At 29.2% G+C, this 24,832-nt stretch overlaps 3 protein-coding genes across 40 annotated transcripts in view; 1 reads left to right on the forward strand and 2 right to left on the reverse strand.

The window, feature by feature from the left end:
- The window catches only part of LOC130899146 (patronin), a 90,766-nt gene extending 81,754 nt beyond the window's left edge, over positions 1 to 9,012 (forward strand). For 20 of the 38 annotated variants that reach the window (XM_057809004.1, XM_057808946.1, XM_057808949.1 and 17 more), the window contains 7 exons: positions 485 to 656; positions 1,081 to 1,173; positions 1,552 to 1,638; positions 2,925 to 3,017; positions 5,521 to 5,751; positions 6,197 to 6,479; positions 7,233 to 9,012. In XM_057809004.1, the coding sequence (XP_057664987.1) occupies positions 485 to 656; positions 1,081 to 1,173; positions 1,552 to 1,638; positions 2,925 to 3,017; positions 5,521 to 5,751; positions 6,197 to 6,479; positions 7,233 to 7,377 (1,104 nt within the window). In that variant the 3' untranslated portion in view covers positions 7,378 to 9,012. The remainder of the gene's footprint in view (positions 1 to 484; positions 657 to 1,080; positions 1,174 to 1,551; positions 1,639 to 2,924; positions 3,018 to 5,520; positions 5,752 to 6,196; positions 6,480 to 7,232) is intronic. The other 18 variants (XM_057809116.1, XM_057809188.1, XM_057808970.1 and 15 more) reach the window with 3 other exon arrangements.
- A 3,274-nt stretch (positions 9,013 to 12,286) lies between these two features.
- Positions 12,287 to 19,725, reverse strand: LOC130899443 (uncharacterized). The gene is made up of 4 exons (XM_057809382.1): positions 16,942 to 19,725; positions 15,477 to 15,664; positions 13,030 to 13,211; positions 12,287 to 12,649 (listed from the first exon to the last, which is right to left on the reverse strand). Exons 1-4 carry the CDS (start codon positions 17,101 to 17,103, stop codon positions 12,552 to 12,554), a joined length of 630 nt encoding a protein of 209 aa, XP_057665365.1. The 5' UTR covers positions 17,104 to 19,725; the 3' UTR covers positions 12,287 to 12,551.
- Positions 19,726 to 19,794: 69 nt separating this feature from the next.
- LOC130899427 (protein pelota) lies at positions 19,795 to 22,165 on the reverse strand. Its single transcript, XM_057809360.1, has 7 exons — positions 21,967 to 22,165; positions 21,441 to 21,684; positions 21,106 to 21,360; positions 20,729 to 20,951; positions 20,478 to 20,670; positions 20,318 to 20,424; positions 19,795 to 20,181 (listed from the first exon to the last, which is right to left on the reverse strand). Exons 1-7 carry the CDS (start codon positions 22,005 to 22,007, stop codon positions 20,096 to 20,098), a joined length of 1,149 nt encoding a protein of 382 aa, XP_057665343.1. The 5' UTR covers positions 22,008 to 22,165; the 3' UTR covers positions 19,795 to 20,095.
- Positions 22,166 to 24,832: the final 2,667 nt, after the last annotated feature.

A 24,832-nucleotide genomic window follows, 5' to 3' on the forward strand; every position in this document is an offset into this window, starting at 1 on the left:
CTGCAATTAATAGTGATATTTATAAGTTGGTAAAAAGCATATGTATATAATATTTATTTTCGTGTGAATCTGGTATATATTGCCAACAATGGTAATTTGAGTTTTTGAATGTGAAACAATTGTGGCTTTTTATTTTAATTTAAATTTTGACTCCATATTAAATACATCATTTAATTGTTGTTAATCCGATTTGTAATAATCGATCTTGTGTAATTTACATACCTTATACACTTTGAACAAAAAACTTCACTATGAGAGTATAGATTATTCATTTGAAAGACGTACATATTGAAATATTATATAACTATTGTTATAATCAAGCGCGGCATTCATTTTTTATTTAGTTTCTGATAAATAGTGCTTTAGTCCTATACTCCTTTAGCTGTATTTTCACTAAAAAATTTTTTTGTGTACATAATTTGGCAAAACTTGAAGATTACTAAAATATTTTTACCAAGATTATATTTCACATTTATTTTTGTAGGGTAAGACTTTAGACAGGTCTGAACTCAATTCACTGAAGCCTACACCAAAAATGCGACCCAAAGCCAGTACTAGACCTCGACCAAAAACTATACATATTGATAGTGGCTCTGTTCAAATGGCTGAAGGTATGTCGAGTCGAGGAAAAAAAGGTTCAACTTCCAATCTCACAGGTACGTTTTTATTGTATTAAGTTTTATGAATGCCAATTCACTAACAAAGAATTGCATACATACGCAGCATCCGTTTTTTTATATGAAACATTTTCCAATGCTGCCAATATACAAGGTAGTTCAGAATTAGGTTTCTTAATTTTTAGTTGATTGTACGTCAAAAAATAAAGATATTTCTTCATGTACTTATTTTCTAGAACTGAATAATAAAAGAGATACAATTGTTTAGGGTACAGTTGAACTTTATTTATATCTTAGGAGTTATCATAAAACATAAAACAACTCTCTTAGGATACCTTGTTGATATATGATGGTACTTTCGTTTTTCTATTTGCTTTAGCTTTTTACATTTATTATTACTAAATTATGTTTTCAACATTATTTATGTTGCATATTTATTTACTATTTTAATTTAAATATTTAGCTTATACCTCTTCCACTATGAAACGAGACTATTACAGAGGTTCCCAAGATAGCTTAGCAGACAGAAGCATGAGCAGTGGCATGCTTTATAAAGGTGTGTTCTTTTGTTTTTTATTTTTTTTTTAAATGTGTGTTTGAATTTGAAATATTGATTTACCATATGATGAATTTGACTGACTACAGGTAAAATTGGAGATGAAATAGATTACCTTAATATTTTCTTTTTTTCTATTAATTATAATTTGAGACTTACCAATCATTTCTGCATATTGGCTATATCCTGAATAGTATCCGAATAAATGAGGATTTTAACATTAGTTAAGCCCACCGTTTTTTCACAGCATAGTTTGCGGGCGTATTTAAATAAATACATCGTCATTATAAAATAACCAAGAGGAGTTATATATATTTTCTATATGTATGTGTTTTTTATGAGAAAGCTTAGTGTGTCTTTTGTGATCGTTTATTTCAGATTCCCCGGATGATAGCAGAGGCGTTTCGCCATGCCATAGCGCCAACCAAACGCTAGGAAGAAGAAGTTCCTATAAGACTAGTCGTGGTAAGTATAGGATGTTGTGTTGCGTTTGCAGAATACTCTGCACAGACGCTTTCAGGTGTTGTACATGTGAACTGAAAGTAGATTTTTGGTACAAATAGCACGCTACTCTTAATGTACAATCTATTGTTTTCTTCATTTTATTCAATTTTATTTTTGGTTCTTCTGCATCTGTTGATTTTTTTGCTGGATCACTTCATTTTATTTTGGAAAAATTAGTGTTTGAAATGCAGGGTAGACGAGAAAATGCTGTACAATACAGATTTTGGTGCAGGTGAGTTTTTAGTTTCTATATTATAGAAAATCACTTCATATTTTTGTTTGACTTTTATTACCTTTCTTTGTAGACTCTTCATTATTGTTCGAATTCACATAGCTAAAATCTATATTGAAATATCCCTTTAAAATAATCAAAATCTCATTTTTAACCTACATCAAATGTTTTATAGTTTTATTTTGTACTAAAACATGAGAATAGTGTTGAAGATACAAATCGTTTTGCTCAAATAATAAAATAAAAGACAAAAAATATTTTGAATAGATTTCTTGCAACTATTTCCAAACCGATTAATTCTGTGGAGTTGATTCTGACTTAACCAGGAAAGTTAAGCAAAATGGGGTAGAATATGTAATGTATCACTTGTAAACTTGCAGTAGACAAAGAGCTTATCAATATGATGATCACGGAAAGAAGTACACAAAATATTGATGTATCGAAATTCTAAGTTCTAAATTTCATGTTAATATTGTTTTTTCGTCATATAATACACTCTTCACAGATTACCCAGAAGGTATACTGATATCCTTACAGTTACAGATTTTCTAAAAATTGACTTATTTGAATTGTTTTTGTACGTAATTTCTTGTCGATTTTTGCTGGTGTTCTACTTTGCTCTATTCATCTACATTTTCTATTGGATGATATAAGACCTCTGTAGTTTGCAAAAATGTACATTATTATTCATAATTCCGACACCCCTTTTTGTACCCATTATTCTAGGTATTACAGTATTAGCACTAAAACGAGTGTAAATGTATATGTCTTTTTCGAAATTCAATAAATAAATTGTAAAAACATTTTTTCAGTGAACTAACTTTACTCTAGTCATTCCGAAGGTGTATATACATATATAAACACCTTTTGTAAAATGATTACCAAAAATTGCTTCAAAATCTGTGTTGTCGCAGCGAAAGGGGAATGGTTGTAGTCAGAAATGGAGTCTTATCAAAATCACAAAGTACAAAACGAATTGGCGAGTAGTGTATGTATGTTAACGATATTTTTACAGACCCCTCTCCTGCTCAGGTACGCGGCAGACCTAAGTATTCGGCTTATCAAAACTTTAAAGGGCGCAAGTCTAGCTCTATGATGAATTTGTACGGTAAGACACGATCTTTTCCGCCTGGTTGTAGGTATTTTCTACGTTCATAATGCTAGATGTCTTGAGCTGTGGGGCATGATGTTCTTACATATTTTTAAATTTATTTCACACAGTTTCATTTTTTTGGTTGATTGGTTCCCTGCTGTACTTCTCCCGCAAAGGTGACATCACCTGTATAATAACTTTAGAAAATGAGCTTTATTCTATTATAACTACAAAGTGTGGGGATGAACTTATCACATTGTATTATCTTGAATTTTAAAAATATACTTGATATTGGAATTCGGAAATGATTGTCAATAAATCATACACACAATCAACAAAATGATTACTAAATATGATGTTACAAGATAATTATTAAGAAAAGTGCAGGAACAAATAGAGTCGAAGGTATAAAACATATTTGAAGCTACGGGGTGTGTAATAATTATATAACAAATTACATAAAAACTGCTATTAAGTTTCCCTATCTGCACTATGACTTATAAAAATTTTATTGGTGAATCATTGTGTGTACGAAAGCGATTTCTTGATATATTATTTAGACTTGAGTGGCCAGTTAAAGAATAGAAATACTTAGTTATTATACAAGTTGATGGTCTTCTTTGTAAATTATACATATTTTGTTCATTCTTAGCTGGTGATGGTGTTTTTATTTGGTTGTAAATATAAGAGCTGTTTGGTTATAGTTTATTTATATTCCCGCCTGTTGTAACGTGACTGTTACAGTTTTCAAATCTTTATGTATTGAAGTTACTGTTTAATGGATTTTTTATGTTCTAGTCATTAATAATAAGTTCCAGCGAATTTATGGTATCAAATCATGATATATTCACAAAGGATGATCTTTTTTAACCAAAATTTGGTCGAACTTATTTTTCAATGTTATTGTTAATTTTGTTGAAATAATTTTAATAAGAGTTATTCAGTTTAGTAAGTTATGATCATAGACATCATAAACAAAACACCTGGCTTACTGTTAAACCTGTGATACCTCCGATGTAGCCAACACATTTGGGGATCTTGTCTATATTATGTAGATTATACTAGAAGTTGTATTAGAAATTACATGTACAAACTTATTATATTCTAATAATATTACTAGATGTTGATTATATCTATTAAAACGGGTTGTCATCGTTACAGCGACTTTTATCATTTCGAATTAAAAATTAGTTTCTATCATTTCAATATAAATAAATCTTCAGAATGCTACATATGATTTGCCAATGTTCTTACTAGCTCACAGTATCACACGCAATGTATATGCGTTAATATGTAAGTTGGGGCTCTTGTTCTATGATTTTGGTGGTTACTACACTTTCTGTGCATTAATAAATAAATATAATTTTTTCGGTTCAAATTTTGCCAGTTTCTGCTTGCTATTTTTTTAAGTTTGAAATAGCTTTAATTTTCGAAATTATTTTGTCATATTTCAAATAATCGTCTTAACAAGAATAAACTATCCGATTAAGATTATTAAAATTGTATTTTTAGTTATGGTGATTTTCCAAAGGATTAAAAAATGTAATTAATATGTAATGTAATTGCTTCTCACTATTCTAAGTTACCTTTATCATATACACTAATCTTGAATGCATTGGGAAAAGGTACAATATCTATAACAAGATAATATAAAATAAATAAGACAACAAATTAAAATATAGGTAATAATCAATGTATCACAGAATGTTTTAATCGTTGATTTGCGTCATGTTTTTTAACTCTATTTCTATTAAAAATATGTGTAACTACCTTATACCAAATTCATGCATCTACCATTCTCTCTTATTCCTCGTCAGATACTGTAACTTCCTTTCTTCAAATATATATATATATATATATATATATATATATATATATATATCTTTCTGTGCTTCTTGTTTAAGTTGGATATCATCTCTTCTATCCTTACTTTAGTATAAGAGCAATTACGCTACCTAGTTTTTCATTATTATAAGTTGGGTAGTTCTTTAAATACTTCTTCACTCTAGAAAAGAAATTGAATATACCTCATCCATTTTGTATTTTCTTTTGTATCTTCATTATTTTTCATCTTAACGCAATTTTGTTTGTGCTTTATGACCATAACTTCGCAACCAAGTTTTATTTTCAAAATATAAAATCATAGAATTCTTTGTTTAGTAAGAAATCTCAGGTATGACGATTCATTATAATCAATATATATTTGGAATTATCTTTTATCAATTATAGATTTATAGACAAATTCCCAACTTCAAAGGAAATATTTAAGCTACTTGAGTGTGATTAACACTTTATAATCTTTTATTTCCGAAAATGTCTAATCAATTTCATCTTCTTATTTTTGTTGGTGGCTATATAAAACCTTTTAGAAATAATTGATAAACACTGAAATATATTTTCTTTTGTTGGTGGTATCTGTATACACCAACTATTAAAGGTATTGAAATAGTGCTAATATTTTGTGCGTTTCTTGAATCCTTTCTTTCTATAATATATAAATGTATTCAATTTTCTTCAGGATCAAGTACCGATCAAGATAGTCTAGCATACAGGTACGGTGACACTGATTCAGGTTTAGGTCGTGCAACACCTCCAAGAAGAGTGCCGTCTCCTGGTATGAGTATGAGACATCTTCCATCACCCTCTGGACCAGGTAGCTTACCAGGTTTGATGAGTAAAGGTAGAAGAATGTTCGACGACGGATCCAGTGATATCAGTTCAACACCTAGCAGTATGATGGATTATAATGGTAAATTTTAGAATGTATTTGTGATGGGGAACAATCTCAAAATATCCAGTTACTCATTTTATGTTAACTCAACTATTCATTCTTGCTTATAGTGAAGTTGTATATTAAAAACGCTACTTGCAGTAAAGAATGTGGCTGCACATCTTTTATGATTTGCATACAATTTAATGAAATAAGTTAAACAAGAGTATGATGTTTCTGGAAGGCATAAAGATTTGTAAAAATGATCGGGGTGTCGTAAACGAGAATAATTGTAGTCGAAGATTATGGAAATTGGAAAAGGCACATTTATATTGAAAATTTTGTTTTAATTTCTAATAACCAGTATTATTGATAAATGCTGCTGTTCCAAATTAAAGTCGATGTTGAGATTATGTTTTTTCAAGTAGTGCATATTTTCTAATTCAGAATTTATACGATGTTTAATGATTTTCGATGGTTTTAGGTCCAAGATTATACAAACAACCTGCCACCAAATCGAATAGAAGTATTATGTTAAATGCTGTGGAATATTGTGTTTTTCCTGGAGCAGTAAACAAAGAAGCGAAAAAACGAGTTCTCGAAGAAATTAATAGGTCCGAAAGTAAACACTTTTTAATACTGTTCCGTGACGCAGGATGTCAGTTTAGAGCTCTCTATTCTTATTGCCCCGAACGGGAGGAAATTAATAAATTATATGGAACGGGGCCTAAACAGGTTAACGACAAGATGTTTGATAAATTTTTCAAGTAAGTGGTTTTTCCTTGTTTAAATTACCATCGAATGTTAGAATTAAAGTCGTTGCCTGAATTGTATCTGATAAAACCCACATAATAAATTGTAATTTTAAGCTAACCTCACATAAGTATTACGGAAAAGTGCGCATGTAAAAATTATACTGTAAGTCAAATTCCAGGACGACTATTTACATATAATTATAGTTCACTATTGAAGTTTTTTTATAATAGTACTGAATGAGTTAGTCCACTTAACTAGAAGTTTTTACATAGTATATGTCTATATCCAATGATCTGCAGCCTTATAAATTCTGGAAAGGCTATTGAATTTATTATATTCATATGCTTCTTTACCCTGTAAATTCCTTTACCCTCTATATTGTAATTGTCTTTTAAGATTGGTGTGATAGACAACGTGTACAAATTTGTTTAATATACTCTTTGGGTTTCTATTTATGTCTACATGAATTTATCTCTTCTATGGTCTTTCAGTCTATTTCAATTTCTCACTTTGAGGCACATTAGTCCAATTTCCTTTTTGAATTCAAATTCAGAAGTACAAGAATAAAGATATTGTTATCAACGCACTTTATTCTTAGCATACGGTTATAGGTGTGCAAGTACATAAATCAGAACAGATGGTATTTGGCGATTTTTATATGTGATAATGCTTGTCTGAAATTATGTAATTGAATTAATAGAATAAAGTATTGTAAACGAAATATTTTCAATTAAAGTGTACTTGATGACTGTTTTTCTTTTCAGATACAATTCTGGTGGAAAATGTTTCTCCCAAGTTCATACTAAACATCTAACTGTAACGATAGATGCTTTTACGATTCACAATTCGTTGTGGCAAGGCAAGAAAGTAAATCTTCCAAATAAGAAAGATATGGCGTTAGTTATCTAAGTGAAGAAAAAATGAATTAAACAGAATTGTTAAAAAGTCATCTAATATATTTGTATTATTTTTGTTAACGCTTTATTAAAAGTTTTTACTTTTTTTGTTGTATGCATTTGTCGAACAAATTTTACTTAATTTGTACATTAATGATATTGTTCATTACAGAATAATCATATTTTTGGCTGAATAATATTTGCCACTTTTTTACAAAGAATTTTTGGTCGTTTTTTACCTTTTTTCATTTTAGATTATGTGCCTTTTCTATGTATATTTAAGTATTCATTGTGGTATTGTTTCCGTGAAATCATTTTTATATGTAAGTAAACTTTTTTATTTGTGCCAATAAATAAATCAACTTGAAGTATCATAAAAAAGGGGGATATGTACTTGCTTGCTGTACACTATTCTGTCCATGGAGAAAAACAATAAAAAGTTTCTTATTAGTGTCATTCCAGTTAAATGATTAGATTAGACAAATGCAGGGCTGTTTTTGGTAAAACTTAGTTTCGATGTTGATTTGCAGCTTGCCATTTGTAACAAAAAATAGATATTTTTAACAAAATAAAAGTGCCGCTGGAAACCTGCATCGACATTTTACCTGTTTTGTAAGTCTCTTTAAAAATTTTCGCTTAAAGATGTTTATATATAAATTTGGTTATTAAAAACGATGCACTAGCCTTAAGACACATTTGTTAGATGTAAGGTGGAATTGTGTGTCTTCAGAAAATAAATTTGAATTGTAAGGAATGATTTTCAGTCAAGATTGTTCAATTTGTGGTATTTGGTGTATAGAAAATAAAATTGTGAATCTGTTGTTACGAGTTGAGTAATATTTGTTTTTAATTTTCACTTGTTTTTGTCTATATCTTTTTCTATAATATCCAGGTATGCCATTGATACAATTTGCTTTCCGTTGTTATTTTTTTTTAATATCTCTAAAATTATTTATATGTGTTCTTACCATGATTTCAGCCACAAAAACTTCCCGACTTCTAAACATATGTAAGAGTTGGATGCAACTATCAACAAAACTGTAGAAATACTAGGTCTTACCTTCTCCTGAATAGCCAGTACTTTATTTATTATTATTCTTATAATATTGGAAAATTGTGTTTTTTGATAATTTGCACTCACGGTATTTTAATTGGTTTATTTGTTCATTATATCAAGTATTTATTAAGCTGAAACTCTATCCAGATCAATTTATCAGTGGGCGGTATACTATTTTCCAACTATAACGCAGATTACTTATGCCATTTGATGGTAAATTGCGAAGGCACATTACATTATCCTGATGGACTGATATTTTAGAGGTGATAATGAAACATGTAGTCTCTTGTTACAAAAGTTTTGTGTAATTAAAAATGAATCATACATTGGGTTTGTTATTTTTTTTCTAATATTTCAATATTTTGCATCTTGACTGGAATATCAAATTACGAAGTTTGTGATCCTAAGCTATATTCCAAGCCTTAATTTTTTTTACCTAATTATTGTGTAACATTTTTTTTATTAATACAGCATTACACTAATCGTTTCTTGTCTGTACATATTATGTTTTTATAATATATGAAATATTTATTAATTATACACTTGTATGAATCAAAACAATTAAAACGTCAAATAAAACTTCATAACCCATTATGCAGTTTTATTTTCTACCAACCACAAAATGTTATTTTCATGCTACTGTGGAAAATTTGTACAAGCAAGGTTGATATCAGTGTGGAGAGATGACACATTTTAAGAGAAATTGTCCTCAAAATAATTGGAGAGAAAGAGATGGAAAAATTATTTCAAATGAAAATAACCAGAGACAGAATATACAGAGTAATAATGAAGCATGGAGAGGTCGTACAAGAGGAGCTTATAAAAGAATTTATGAATCAGGGTTTGTTCTAGGATTTGGACAATTTAGAGGAGGTTACAGAGGTCAGGTCCGAGGTTTTTACAGAGGTCGAGGAAGAGGAGGTTACAGACAAGAAAATTATGCAGTAAATGAGCAAGGAGTACAGCAGAGCTTGGAGCAAAATACACAAGAAGATCAAGAATTTTGGTTGTTTGAGTTATATATAGCCACTTTCCAAAAGAGCGTCGAGGTAAATTAGATTCAAAGGTTAAAAAATGTATCAACGGGTGTTCTTAAGGGCACCGCAAATTTAGGCTTAGAGTATGTAAGAAAGCAAGAACCTACACACTTAACATGTTTTGTAGATGCTGATTAGGGCGGTGACTTGTGTGATCGAAAATCAGTGTCAGGTTTTATTTTTAAGATTTTTGACAATAGTTTTATGTGGATAAGTCGGAAACAAATTGTCTATCACTTTCGACAACAGAGGCAGAATTAATAGCACTTTGTTTGGCAATAAAAGAAGGTTTATGGCTGCAAAAGTTCTTTAAAGATTTTAACATCAATCTTAAATCAGTTACTTATTTCGAAGATAATCAAGGATGTATTGCAATAATTAAAAATCCCTTTAACAATAGAAGAGTCAAACATTTGGATTTAAAGTACAATTTTGTTTCTGAGCATTTTAAAAGAGGTTTCTGAATTTAATATGTATTAAAAGTAACAATCAACAAGCTGATTTGATGACTAAAGGATTACCTTTCAATTACCTTGAGCTAAATAAAAGATGAAAAAGACTCCATAGTCTAATTATTACCAGTGTCATCTGGATTATCTGTTACATATTTCATCGTAGTATCGAGAGACCTTTATACCTTACCTTATATTTTCTACAAAGATTTAAAAATTTTTTCTTTTCCTCGGAATTTAAATGCTGAGTTCTTATCATCGTTGGGTTTGCTGAAAAATGTGAAATCTCATAATTATCAAGACGTTAAACATGTATAGTATTAAGTTTCAATGGACATGATAAAATGATATTATCTACATAACCATTTTTATATTCGGGAGTAGTATGTCACCATGAAATATGTCGATTGGAATTTTATTGTGTAAAGTTGAAAAAGGAATTCTAATATTAGATTTTCTTAACGGTAAAGTTATATTTTTATAATGAATTAAAGCATTCGAACGTTCCAAATCAAAGTTTCCGAGTAAAATATCGAAACCTTTGCTCCACTCTGCTATTATAGCATCGATAGTTTGTTTTATCAATACATAGCTCGACAAATAAAGGTGTTTTAATGTTAGAGAAATACTTAGAGTTATTTTCATGGATGTTAATAGAAAAGGTTTTTCGTATTGATGTGACGGGTTGAAGGGTTGACGTACGTAGATGTCTTTGGAGAAATAATACTATTGGAGCCTCCAGAATCGATCAATATTAAACCCGTTTTTAGTAAAATAAAATTTGGAAATTGAGGAAATGTCCTATTATTTAGTTTTACGGAGGAGGTGATTCTGGAATCGGACTTATCTGAAAATCCTAACCATCTACCTCTTCATAATTTTCGTAATTGTTCTCAGAAAGTTCGGGTTCTTCATTAGTGGTATTAAAATTGAAATGATAGAAGAGATACTCATGGATTCATTTCGAGAATTGATAGTTTGTACGCTACTCATCGGGGCGTGATAGGTGTTATTATGAGTTTGTGGGGCTTCCATGAGGTGGAGAACGATTAAAAGATAATTATTTCTGGAATTATTAGATTAAAAGTTGTTTCTATGAAAATTTGTGTTATTGGGAGGAGCGTTTCTGAATAAATTGGAATGTGGTTGAGATTGATGATTGAAATTTTGAGTATTATTGCGCAGGAAATTAGGTCACACATTCGATTGTGGTGCAGAGGAATTGACCTTTTTTATAGACGAAAAGGTTTTCTTATTTTGTTGACCTTTTACAAAGTATTGCTGTTGGTTTTTGTAGTTATCGTAAGCAGTACATTTTTGGAAAGCTTCCTTTAAATAATTTATCTGAAAGTGCGATATTCGCAATAGGGATCGTTTATACCTGTGCAGAAATTTTTTAATGCAATATTTTTAAAATAAGGAGTTTCAAAATTTACAGCTTGTCCATTATCATTAAAAGTTATGTATTGTAATAAATTATTCAAGTTATTACAGACTCTTTGGTGGTATTCGTCAAGTTTTTGTATAGTCGTCGATAGTTGTATATCTAGTATATCTTTAAATCGTCGATCACCGTATTTAGATAATAAAGCTGGTCTTATGTCAATCCAAAGTGTTTTATTTGAATAATTCAAAAAATCTCTAGGTCCATTTTTAATGCGAGAGAAAATGTTTGCATTTAAAATAAATTGTTGAGATGCAGTTAGATTTTGATCAACTGAGAATGCAAGTAAATTATCAACAGACTTCATGAACGGGGAAATATTATCATATTCTTTAAAAAATTCAGGTAAAGTAACACAAAGGTTCGCCGTACCGCTGTTATTTACTGACATTTTCTTTTTACAATTAATGTTCGAGATTCTTCAGAAAAAGGTTTTTGGGTAAAATATAGAGAACTGTTTGTATAAGAAGAATTGTCAGAATTTAAATTTATTTCGACTAATAATAAATGTAAATTTTCGTTAAAAATACTCATAAATAAAATCTAAGGAAATATAGGTACTTATAATATGATTACGAATGATGTCCTCAGCATGTCAATATCCTCTGGAAGGGTCCGATGAATTTTCGTTAAACAACTGAAGTTGACCAGGAAACGTAGATGTTTCTGTTCGAATGATCCTGTTCGAGCAGCGCCAGAAATGTTTCACACAATTAAGAGTAACTTTTGAAAAAACTCTATTTTCTACACAATGACTTAACAAATGGAACTTTCTCACAATTTTTTGTTAATGATAGTTACAACTTTGCGTAAAATGAGTAAAAAAGAACAACAATGACAATTTGTTCGAGAATTTATAATTTAATTATGCTGATGTTTTTGGCGTGACGTTCACATTTCTATATATTCAACTACTAGTAGTCTTCCCTCTTTAAATAATCTGAAGCACATTGTAGTAGGAGTTAATAAAGAAATAGATGGAAGATTTAAAGTTCTCTTTATCTTTTTTTTATTTGCATGTAATACTTACATATCAAACACGAATATCTTAGACAATTAAATCTATGCAAAATTTATATTTAGATAAATAGATAAGACTATCTTTCAACTGGAATATAATTAATCCTAGGGCTATGTACCCCTATTGGCATTTAATCTGATCAAATCAACAAAATCTATTTGTTGGACTTGATAAAATTATGGAAGTATAGCGATGTCAGCACATGATCTAAAATGCTCTTGAGGTCCACATCCGATTCCTTGTGTACCATTTTCACAGATACCCCAATTATTACCTGTAATAATTTAGAAATATTATCGCTTATGGAGCTTTCACAATTATTAATTTGATGTTGGAATATAAGAGAACATTGAATTTGATACTTTAACAATTCAAGGAATATCATAATTGCAATTACATGTTTATTGGGTTTATAAAAACGAAAAAGTCTGAGAATAAAAATGAAATTATTCCAAATTATAGAACAATCAACTTCTTTTTGTCAAAAGTATAATTAATAATAATTAAATAATTTATTTGTTTAAAAAACACCAAGTAAAATGTTTCCAAATTAATAGTCTATTCTTGAATTTGCAGTCATCAAGAAAATTAGTAGTTCTGTTGAAAGTTGATTTATACCAATATAGTTACGGATACTGAGTAAACAAAATATACCTGTTCTGTACGTCCACCTTAAAACACATCGAGGGCAAGTTATATTTGGAAGTACAACTTGATTTTGTACAATATAATAATCACTTTTGATAGGAAAATTTTTGGAACCATCTTCAAGACGCAAATTGACGAAACATTCCTCACCTGGTTCAGGTAAATCTGGATCGGGTAACTCACATAAACTGCAATTTAGGCAAAAAATATTAATTTAATTACAATATTAGCCTGTCAATAATAAATACAGGATGAAAATAACGAAGAGAAATTAACTTACCAAAAGTGCATTGAAAAAAGAGATTAATGTTTTGAAAACTCACTAAAAGATATAACATAATGGACATATACTAACAAAATGGAAGAATTGGTAACAAAAAAGGGGCATAGAGGAAAACATTGGAAAAGAAGGAGAAAGAGTGAAAAATTACATCAGGAAAAAAATTATTGAATTATCGAAGAGAATGTAAGGCAAACAAAAAAATAGAATAATGGATGAAATACTTACAAGTGTAACTAGCGCCCTCTATTAGCAATGTTAAATTAGAGTGCAAATTATGATTCCTGATGTCAAAAAACGTAAAACTGCCAATTTTCAAAGAGAAATTGTGAAAACATAAAAAATTATTGCAAAAATCAAAATTTAAGCTTTGAACACCCTCTCCGAAACTAGCAATATATATATATATATATATATATATATATATATATATATATATATATATAATCAGGAGAAGCAGCTATCTGCAGATTGAGAATAGATAATATTAACGGGCAGATGAGATTAGTTATCATGAGTGGTTGAGAGAGAAACGTGTCCAAACCAACTAATATATAGGCATTTCCACCAACGTACAACCCTTTATTGGTTGAAAGACTAATCATAATAAAAATATCAAACCTAATCCAATAAATATAGCCAAATGCAGATTTAACCCAACATCGATAATCATCCCTAAGGCGTCCACAATGGTGCAGTCATGGGAAAAATGGTGTTGCGAATACCAAATATTTGTATATATTTTGTAAATAATTTCTGCATAACTACTACATAATTTATATATAAGCAGGTAATATCACTTTCGGAATTTAATGATAAATATGAACAAAAAAAGTTGTTCATACGACGGATGATAAAATCATGAGAAATATTTGACTATATGTAAGGAGAACAAATGTAGTATCACAGGTTTTGATTAAATTCTTGATCTTTAGTAATACCACACATACATTGAGATCCTCAAATATTTTTTACAGATGGGTTACGTGAATTACTGTACCATTTGAATGATGTAATGTGAAACATCACTTTCGCTTACCATTTCTTATGAAAGGGATACAGTTTTCTAACAATTTCTACATAGAGTCAAGAGTAACATAATAAAACGATTAACGAATAAGAAAATAGTTTCAATAATGTATATAACGAATCAAATTCGACTGTAAATACTCAGATATTGAAAATGTAGAGCAATTACATAACACATATTTACTTTAAAATTCTGAATTTACTTATGGTTTATCATATTTTTGACGAATGATTCATATTGGGCTGTTGTGATAATATATTTTTCCTTTATAAAACGGATGACTTTAAGTATCAAGTATTTAAATAAGGATGTTGTGTAAATATCTAAATTTTTATTACAACAAATATTTTGAATTGCATAGGTAAACTTAGATTTTAAATTTTTGGGTTATTTAAATATGTTTATTGGTAATTATTTAAAAAAAATGTAGTTACAAATATGAAAAACACTTTCAGCATTATCGCTTTAAAAGAAATTCGGATACAACGTACTTCGCTAATTCCATGAAGAAACGAAAAATTGATGTTAGAATAACCACTCATCTCGAATTTAAATAAAATACAAGATAGGGGTATAAAGAGCGTCTCACTCGAAGACCTGTTTAGGACGTTAAAACGATTGCTTTCTCGTGTCTAGTAATGTGAGAAACCAAATCAGTTCGCAATAATCTACAATAGGAAAGAAATATACTCTTAAGTAAGTAGAAAGGTAAGAGACGACTTCAAACTGCGGAATTATGGAATTTTGCACGAGAATTCTTGGCTGGACAATAGCATCTTTCAAAAATAAATAAGAAGTTGAAAATACTGAAACTTTACCTTTTATTCTGACCTTTTTTACGCATTATTTTATATATCTAGTAGAATAATGTTAAAAAAATATTCTGTAAAAATATGAGAAATTCTAGAAATTGAATAACAGCTTCTAGTCAGATTTTCCAAAAATCTATTTTTTCAATTTTAAAGATAATGATGATTCTAATTTCATGAACTCATTTATCAAAGTAGACTATCACATTTGCATGTTTGCAAGTATGAGAAACAAAGATCTATTTAAATACCCGTTTTTTGAAATAGCACAGAATAGATATAATTCAACAAGATATGCTGGCGTAATATGTAATTACATTTATTTATTGAATACCTGTACGTGAAATATCCTAAATGGTTAGCTGTGAGAGTAACTAAAACACCTAGAACATCTCCAGGTTGATAAGTTCCTACAATTATACCAAGACCATAAGTTCCTCCATTTTCATTGTCTTGAGGATGAGGAGCGTCATATCTGTCACCACAGACTCCACATTTTTGGTCATTTAACGTATTTTGAACCTAAAATTCAACGTTGAAGCAATTGAAAATCTATCTATAACTATCAGGTATAAAAGTTAATTTCGAGGTAGTTTAATTAGTATTTAGGATTCGCTAGAAGATCCGAAGATGCCAACAGCTAATAGTAATTTCAACACTGTTCGATTTAAATATTGAGAATTAATGTGCTGTTGGAATTTGAAAAATTATACTTGGTCTTTTTGAAAATCATTTGACATGTTCAGTCAATCAGAAAATAATTATCCGGAAAAAATGATAAACAACATATTCAGGAAAAAGATAAACAGATACTACAATCTATTAAAAAACAAAACATAAAGCTTTTTCCCTCGCCATATGTACAAGAACTTTCCCAACAATTATCGAATTATTTCATTAAATATGATATTAGTATGTCATGAAGGACAGTATTTGTTTTGATATAACATTTTTTTCAAAATATTTTTCAGATAATTAGATAATGGGATAAGAGATCTTTGAATACTTGAAACAATCGGTCGAAGGGAAATGTTAAGTTTGTGCAGTTTCGTTATAACGAAATCAAGTCATAAAGGAGATAGTACATTATCCAAATATTTCACTAAATTGAAATCTAAAACACCAAAAAACAAAACAAGTAATATTATATATCAAGTGCCTTATACTGATTGTGACGCTGTCTACATGGGGCAAACATCTCAATATTTAGAAAATAGACTAAAAGGTTAACGTTAACGAACCATGAAATATCAAAAAAACATAAATTGAATTATAAAGATTCAAAAATTTTTGGAACGGAATCTAATACACGAAAAAGAGAATTTTTAGCAATAGTTCACATTCATTAAAACGAAAAAGCTACAAAGGATAAAAAAGACCTAAATAATTTAAATAAAATTTGTAGCTCTATTTTGTAAATTCTAATAAAACTACAAATGATTGATTAAGTACTGCTACATATTTAAGATGTAAGGACTAAGGAAAAATTAATTTTTTCTTATTAGAACATTTTCTATTTCGATTTTATTCTTATTTTAATTTAGTGATTAGGTGATCAATTGATTAATTAATATAAATACGCAAATTGTCAGTGTCGAAACGTGAAAGTTTATCTTCCAACAATTATTAAAAAAACTGATTTTAAAACAGAAGAGATCTAAAATCAAGAACATATATATATATATATATATATATATATATATATATATATATATATATATATGTTCTTGATTTTAGATCTCTTTACTTGAATTATTTGACACGAGCTTAGAAGTAATGAAGTAAATTCTTTTACTTACATAAGCTCCTCCACAATAAACTTCATTATCATTATAATTAATAGGAGCTTCGGGGTGAGTTCTCCACAGTGAACTTCTGCCAGGCGGTATTAACATCATACCGTGACCTGAGATTGCAGCCACAAGAGAAGTTACAATAATAAAGCAAAGTTCTGAGACCATGTTAATCGGATTCTGAGAATGGTTTCTTCCAAAATTGACACGCTTTATTAACTGTATCCAAATATTTCATCCTTTATATATAATGATGGAATTTGATAAGATTACATCTTTTGTTTTCTGTTATTAATCACTATTTTATTTCGGAGTTAGTGTTTTGGTTATCAAATAATATATCATCTTATTAAGTAAAAATCTGTTATAAATATTTACCTCGAATTTTATTATCAGGTGAGTTCACTCCTACCGAATTTAATGAATTGGGGTCATATCTTGTTTTATTTGTTCAATTGATACATTGTATAATTTCGGATGAATGAAAAATTAATTCGTGAATAAATATTTTTTCAGTATATTTATCATCCCTAACACTTTATTGATATATTTTATAATTTATCAAATTTAATATTTTGGTCATATTTCTTATTTCATAATAAATAAAGTGAATTCCAAGAGTTTGCTTTTGTTTCTTTGCAGCTCTCTAACATGAAATCTTGTCCAAAGAAGACTAGGCTATCATCTTTATCCGACAGTGTAAACATTGAGACATGAACATAGGTAGTAAATAGCAAATTCTAGTATAATTTACATTTGTAGTTATTACAAAATAAACAAATTAAAATATTGTGTCTGATTCCCTTTCTCATATGTTCGTTTGATTTTTTTATTACTTTTCATGATTTTTAATTCCGTTGAGAAGATAGTGGTGAATAATTTGATGGATTCCATTTCATTCCTTGAACTTGATCAATTTTCTGTTATATCTTATAAATATCATGTCTGACAACAATACTCATTTTTCTCTTAAGACTTCGTTTCAAAATTCGTATTGTTATCAATTAATCTCTCAAAATATTTACCGTTTTCATCATTTCAATACTTAAATCCTGTTTATTTTCCCACTTTCCCGCATTAGGTTATTACTCTTTATTGTTGATTTATCACTTGAGAATTTAATCAATATGACATATATTATTTTAGTGGTTAACTGATACATTATAATAAAATGTTTTATATTGGATTATATGGCTTCGTAAATACTATTAATAATTTACTTTTAAATTTATCATAAAAAATTCGAATGACTAATCATAATATTATTCTTTTAGGAAAAGAGATATCAGTTTCTTATTTGAAACCCATTCAAGAACTAGAATATCAGTATTCTCTTACGACTATTTTATATAAAATCCTAGGCAAATCTCATCCATTACTGTCTCGAGACATAGTTGATTTTGGCGTTGTAAGAATGAACAGTTCTTTAATATTGTTATCAACCGTATAAGAAGTTAAATTCCTTAGTCGTGAGCTTTATAGATTACAATGCAAAATATTCTCAATTGGATACATGATTCAATCTTTCTATTTAACGATTCAAATCAAGAATTTCAACTACTTGATTATTGGAATGACCTCAAATAATTAATATAACTGGTGGTGTAGAATTATGTAGTACTGATAGTACTTCAAAAAATCAGAGTATTTATTTCTTGGTGTACTTTTTTTCTAAAACTGATAATCCAATGGAATTAGTTCAAAAATTGTATCCTTGACTTTTCGACATAAGAGTGCTCTTGTAATAATTCGACATCACAATCTTCTATCCATTAAACTTTGAGTTACATATGTACAAGTATGTATAGAATGGCGGTGAGATGAAATTAATTATCTTAATATCGCAATTTCAATATTATTCTAATATCTCACTCTTCAATTTATTTGACAGATGTCTACAAAAATATAAGGTTTTTATTTCAGCCAATCAAAGGGTTGTGTATCATTTTTAGATGAATTATCAGTCCTCGAAATCAATGCTATAATTTTGGATCATCTTGTATTTATATTCAATGGTGAGTAATTAGACGAATTGATTCAGTTATCATCTCCACCTTTTGACCATTATTTGAACAACTATATGAATATTAATTCATATCCTCTTCGAAAAACCGAATTGTAAGGAGAAAAATATAGTGTGCGTCAGCATAGCTCTAATTAGATTCGGCAGTCTTTTTCAGTTGGATTTGGGGTTATTATTATTTAAATTATGAATTTTTATATTTTCTTATATAAAACTAGTGGGCAATAAATTTTCTTTTAATACTATTGTTTATGGTTTACACTGTGTAAAGTAATTTATTGTACACTTTACAGATAAAAACACTCAACCATTCACACGTTTAGCACGATTTATACAAGGGTGAAGTCTTTCTTACTATTCAATGAATTTAATATCTTTCGGAGTTTAAATTCAGTGCTAATAAAATAAATAATAAAATAGAATAGGTACAATGTGTTGTGGCATGTTGCACAACCATAGTGGATAAACTATTTTAAACAGTGCATAATTGTAATAAATGCACTTTTGTCGTCAATTGGTTCCTCATGTTACTCAACTGCCAAGCTCTGATTATAAGTAAATAGTTGTCACGTTTCCGATTCATTCATTTTAACACATCTTTCAATGGAAACATATATTGTTAACTGAGAAGATTAATACAATATAAAAAAGCTGCATTTATATTGTAAAAAATGTAAGTGTAATCTTTCTATTTTTTTATTTGTAGATTAAAAAGAACTATTCATAACAATTTATAATAAAAATTATATAAATACAATTCACTGAAATCAATTAATAAATCTTTATAAAAAGAAGTTGTGAAATAGTTTTTTTCTTTGTGGTTTCAAATTACACTATTTCTGTGGATGTTATAAAGTTTATTATTCAAATTAGATTAAAATAGGATAGTTTTGGATTAACACATAAATTTTAACAATGCCTGCTTATTTTATTATTCAAATATCTTTTGTTGATAATTAATAAACGTATTCTATTTCTATCATTGCTTTTCAATTTTTATACAAAAAACAACAGAATATTTTAGGAGTCATATTGCAATTTGTATTTTGAAATTGTATTTCCTTTTGCTTTAAATAAAAATCTGGATATAAAAATTAAAATTCACGATGATCTATCTAGCCAGAGATAACAACTTGATTATTCATTTTCTTCATCAGTATCCTCCTCCAATTCAGGCATCGGAAATCTTAAAATGGCTGCAATACCTGTTAATTGCTCCAGTTCTAAAACAACGTCCATATATGACTCTATTACAAATGTATATCAACATTATCTACAAAAACTGTATAATGGAAATAGCAAAAACTTAAAGCCAGTTGTGATGGCCCCTAGATAAATTAAAAGAAAATTACTACATACGTTCTCCTGAAATGTGAAGACTTGAAAATATTCTCACTTCACCACCAGAATCTCTGACAGAATCAACTAAATCCACATATTCCTTGCGCAGCTTTACATCTTGGCATCTATAAAAAGTGTATAAAGATATGAAACAATATATAAGTTTGGAGCTACTCACCTAAATAAGTTGTCCGAAATAAGCAAAATTTCAACAGCTTGTTCAGCATTAGCAGCTTCTACATGTTTCTTACCATAGAAGGCTTTTGATGGTTCACATTGCAGCATAGTGTAAAAATTTTCCAAAATTTTCACTTCACCTGCAGCTTTAGTATCTGATATTTTATTAACTACCGATGGATCTTGGAGCACCTCTGCAACAACAAACAGCCTTAAATAATAAATTTTTGATAACAGTTTCAACATTGTTACCTTGTAAAGAGTGTTTAAATCCAGAAGAAGAATGAACTAACATGAACTTTGGTTTATTATCTAATAACACTTTATTGTCTGTTTTTACAGCTGTTTGAAACATGTATTCATAAAATTGATCCTTCACAAATCCTGGAGATGCTATCAGTACACATTTAACAACATCAAAGTTAACATGTCTGAGAATAGCCTGCATGACATTGTCATAGAATTTAGCTAAACCCTAAAATCCATAAATTTTTCTGAAACCCTGTCAACCAGTTTTATCTAAGGACACTGTTTGCATTTTTTTATTTATTGTATATAAAAACATAATGTTTGGGCCAAATCAGTATTAATTATTACAATTATATCTATTTGACTTCATCAGTTGATACCTTTTCATGTTGTTGGACAAAACCTTTTCTCTTTCTGGGAATATTAACATCAATCTTCGCTCTCACTAAAGTCATACTAGAAGTAATTAGACAGATATGTGCAAGACCTTCCTGCATAATGACAGCAGCCACATCTGCACTTTTTGTTGGATCACATGCCATGTCTATGCGTTCTAGAGATACAGAATCCCATTCATGTTTTTTGAGTGAAAATTTTCGGTTCAGTTCGAGATCTAATGTGTGATAAGCTCCCATCTGTAAAGTAATAAAATGAATTGGAGCAATCAATATATTTATCATATCATATCACTGATTAGGTATTTGATTGAACATACCTTTACATATTGATTTTCTTCAATATTTCTTCCTTTCAATCTTAACATACACGCTTGTGTATCAAAATCTATGTTCTCCACTGAAATGGTTAATGTTGTTCTTACTCTGTTGGAAGACGAAGAACCAGTTGAAGATTCAGTCTGTACCTTTCTAATGGTGGTGCTTCTTACAGAATCTCCTTCAGCAATGAGATTATAAGCATGCCACATATCTTCCGATTCTTCTGGGATGAGCACAACCGTACTATAATTTAGAGTACAATCATTACAGTAAACATATTTCTGGGATGGAAAGAAATATGTTAATAAAGCAAAGTGACTAATAAAAATTTGAACATACTGGAATGTTTCAATTTAAAATTGTTGTAAATGAAGATCTTAAACGCAATTTTAATATATTTAATTCTTATGAGCTAGTATATATAGTTCGTATTTGTTTTTAAACATAAGGATATACATTTTGAATATTTCAGCAGGTGTTTAAATACATGTGACATAACCTTTAATACTTCTGGGTTGTACTTACCCCTCTCCATTTTTATCGAGATCTTGACTTATTAGTTTCATATTGAATAAGTTTTTAGCATACTCATATTTACTAATACTTTAATAAATTTATTTATAGATAACATAATTTCCAAGCTGTTCATGACACACAAAAATTTGACATTATAGCTTACTTAAATATTGTCATTGTAGCCAACCTCAAATCTCTAAACATAACTAATATGAAAAATCATCTACTTTTCAATTGAGGTAGTTTAAAAGTGAAAGTCCTGAATAAGTCTTGCCTCGTAGTAAATATCAAAATTTATTTTTTCAAACTACGGACACCTAGGAAATCAAACATATTGCAATAATAAATGGATAAAAACATCCCTATAAAATATGTTGATGCTGCGTTTCTAAAACTAAATTGATATCAGGGTTGATGTTACACTAAGTTCTAATTTTAAAACGAATGTAAGTTGATTCTGTATTTGTTTTTGGTACGTACAAAAACAGCCAAAGTTTTGTCACGGTCACTGTCTTTAGTTGGATAATGAAAAATAATTCAGGAGCACGTCATAGCTCGGAGGTATTTAATCATTTAGTCTCAAACTTATGTTGGCAACACAAATACTGATTGCTGGATTTTCCTGAATACGCGGATTTCCTTAAAAATTCTACGTATGCGTAAAAAAATAACCGTTTTAACTGTCCGCATTATAGGATATATTCAATTTGACAATATTTTATGATTATTATGTTTCTGCATTAAATATTATACAATTATATAATTTACCCAAGTATGCCCACGACAGCTTATGGTTAATATAAAATATCAAATCGAATAATGCAAAGATAAAATAGAATGAAATTCAATCTTCATCCTTTTCAAGTTCTTCGCAAAATTCCCAGATAAATTTGTTTTATTTGAGGATTTCGCCACATCTTAAACTCTAAAAATGGAATGAAAAAGAAAGGCAAAGCACTTTTTATGTCGTCCTTATGGGTTATTTAAATTGATGGATTCTAGTGATTGAAATTGTTCCCTTTAAAGATGCACATTGTTAAAATAACATTGGTTTAATATATGTGATGGAGTGATAAACGACTTGTTTGAAAAGTCTAAGTCGAATTTGATGTAATAAAAAGTTACTTGCGTATAACAACAAGCGTATTATATCATCCTAGCTTCAGTTTTTGCCAATTAGGATAAGAATACCATTAATTTCGGCTCTAGAGTAAACAAATTATGACGTAAATATTGAAAATAATTGCTTCAGTTTAATTTTATCATTACTTCGTCTAGTTTATTTTGTTTATTGTTTCTATAATATTTCAAAATTGATAATTAGCTTTCACCAACTATTGTTAACTATTTACTGAGTAGGTAATTGCCAACAATTATATTTTCTTCCACTGAAGCGATCACTTGCTAATAAAGAAATTTAATTTCGTTATGATGTGGCGAAAAAAGGAATTTTAACCAATCCTCACACTTATCCTTAATTTATAATCTATTCTAAAACATCTGTTCAAGTTAGTTTTAGAGGAGAATTATCCTTTCCTAGTATACTTCAATATCAAGGTCGATAACGGATGGAGTACATCCAATCAGTGTTGCCACAATTTAAAGCTGAATGTAAAAATTGAACTAGAAAATGTACTAGATTGGACCAACTTCAAACAAATTTAATAAAATTATAGAAAGATGTATAAACATAAGTTTAAATTAAATTTTTTTTTTCCAAAAATGTTATAGACTGTGTCAATTATTATTTTAAGGAAAATTTATATAAAGTTTACCGATAAAATTAGCAACGCAGTACAAAAATCTCGCGATCTAAATATAAATCAACTTGGCTCTGTTTTCTAATTATTGTTACAATCTAGTACAATTTCTAGTTTATTTTATTAAACGAAAATATAAAAGTACTTTATATTTGCGAGCCCAGGGAAAATGTATTAGAAAAAAGGAAAAATGTACTAGCGTATAAAATACAGTAAAATGTACTAAAATTGTACAATTGTACTAGCTCTGGCAACACTCTTAATTAATTTTCAACAGGACTTTGAATAAATAAAAAAAATCAATAATTAAAAAACTAATAATTGAAAACTTAAAGCTCAGCGAGTTAAGTGGTTGGGGTATATATGGAGAGAAAGAACAAAATTTGCAGCATACAATATGATGCAATGGGATCCCGGTGAAAGAAAAAGAGAAAGCAGGTCTAGGACAAATTGGTTAAAAAGAGGTGGAAGATGCCTAAGCAGATTGGAGGTTATAAACTAACAGAAAAAAGACAGGAAATAGAAAGTTTTGGCGAGAAATAAGCTAGAAGGTGTAGACTATAAATTACGTAGACTGATCTACCAACAAGAGGACCTAGAGAGGATGTTCGCGGTGCAACCCCATTAGGAGTGTTGAGCCATTATTATGTATTATGCAAAGCTGTTGTTAGTATTTTGGATTACGTCAGTGATTTCTTGTAGTATGAAAGGCGTTTCGCTTATCGTTTCTGGAGGTTGACCATAATGAGGACCAATACTTTTCCAACGTCTTTTTTGATGGCATAGGATGGTTGATGTTGTTATTAGGCGTAGCTCCAATTTTTCTGTAAATTACTTTTTGGTTGCTATGAAATATATTGTTCTATTCCTTTTTTTTGTGCACTTAATGTGTCTCGCGCTGATGCAGATTAATATATTCATGCAAATGTTGTTGATGTTCTCGATATTGTGTGTAAGTACTTACTTTCTTGAGTACTTTTTTATGCGATTTCTTAAGCGTTTAGACTTTAGACGGTTTTGGAAATTTCTCATCATCCGTTCGGCGTCTGAGCTCGCTCATAATAGTATCGATGGAACGTTTTAGGCGCCGTTGCCACCAGGGTTGTTTATTGATG

This window comes from Diorhabda carinulata, chromosome 1, assembly GCF_026250575.1.
Source record: "Diorhabda carinulata isolate Delta chromosome 1, icDioCari1.1, whole genome shotgun sequence".
Taxonomy (NCBI): Eukaryota; Metazoa; Arthropoda; class Insecta; order Coleoptera; family Chrysomelidae; genus Diorhabda; species Diorhabda carinulata.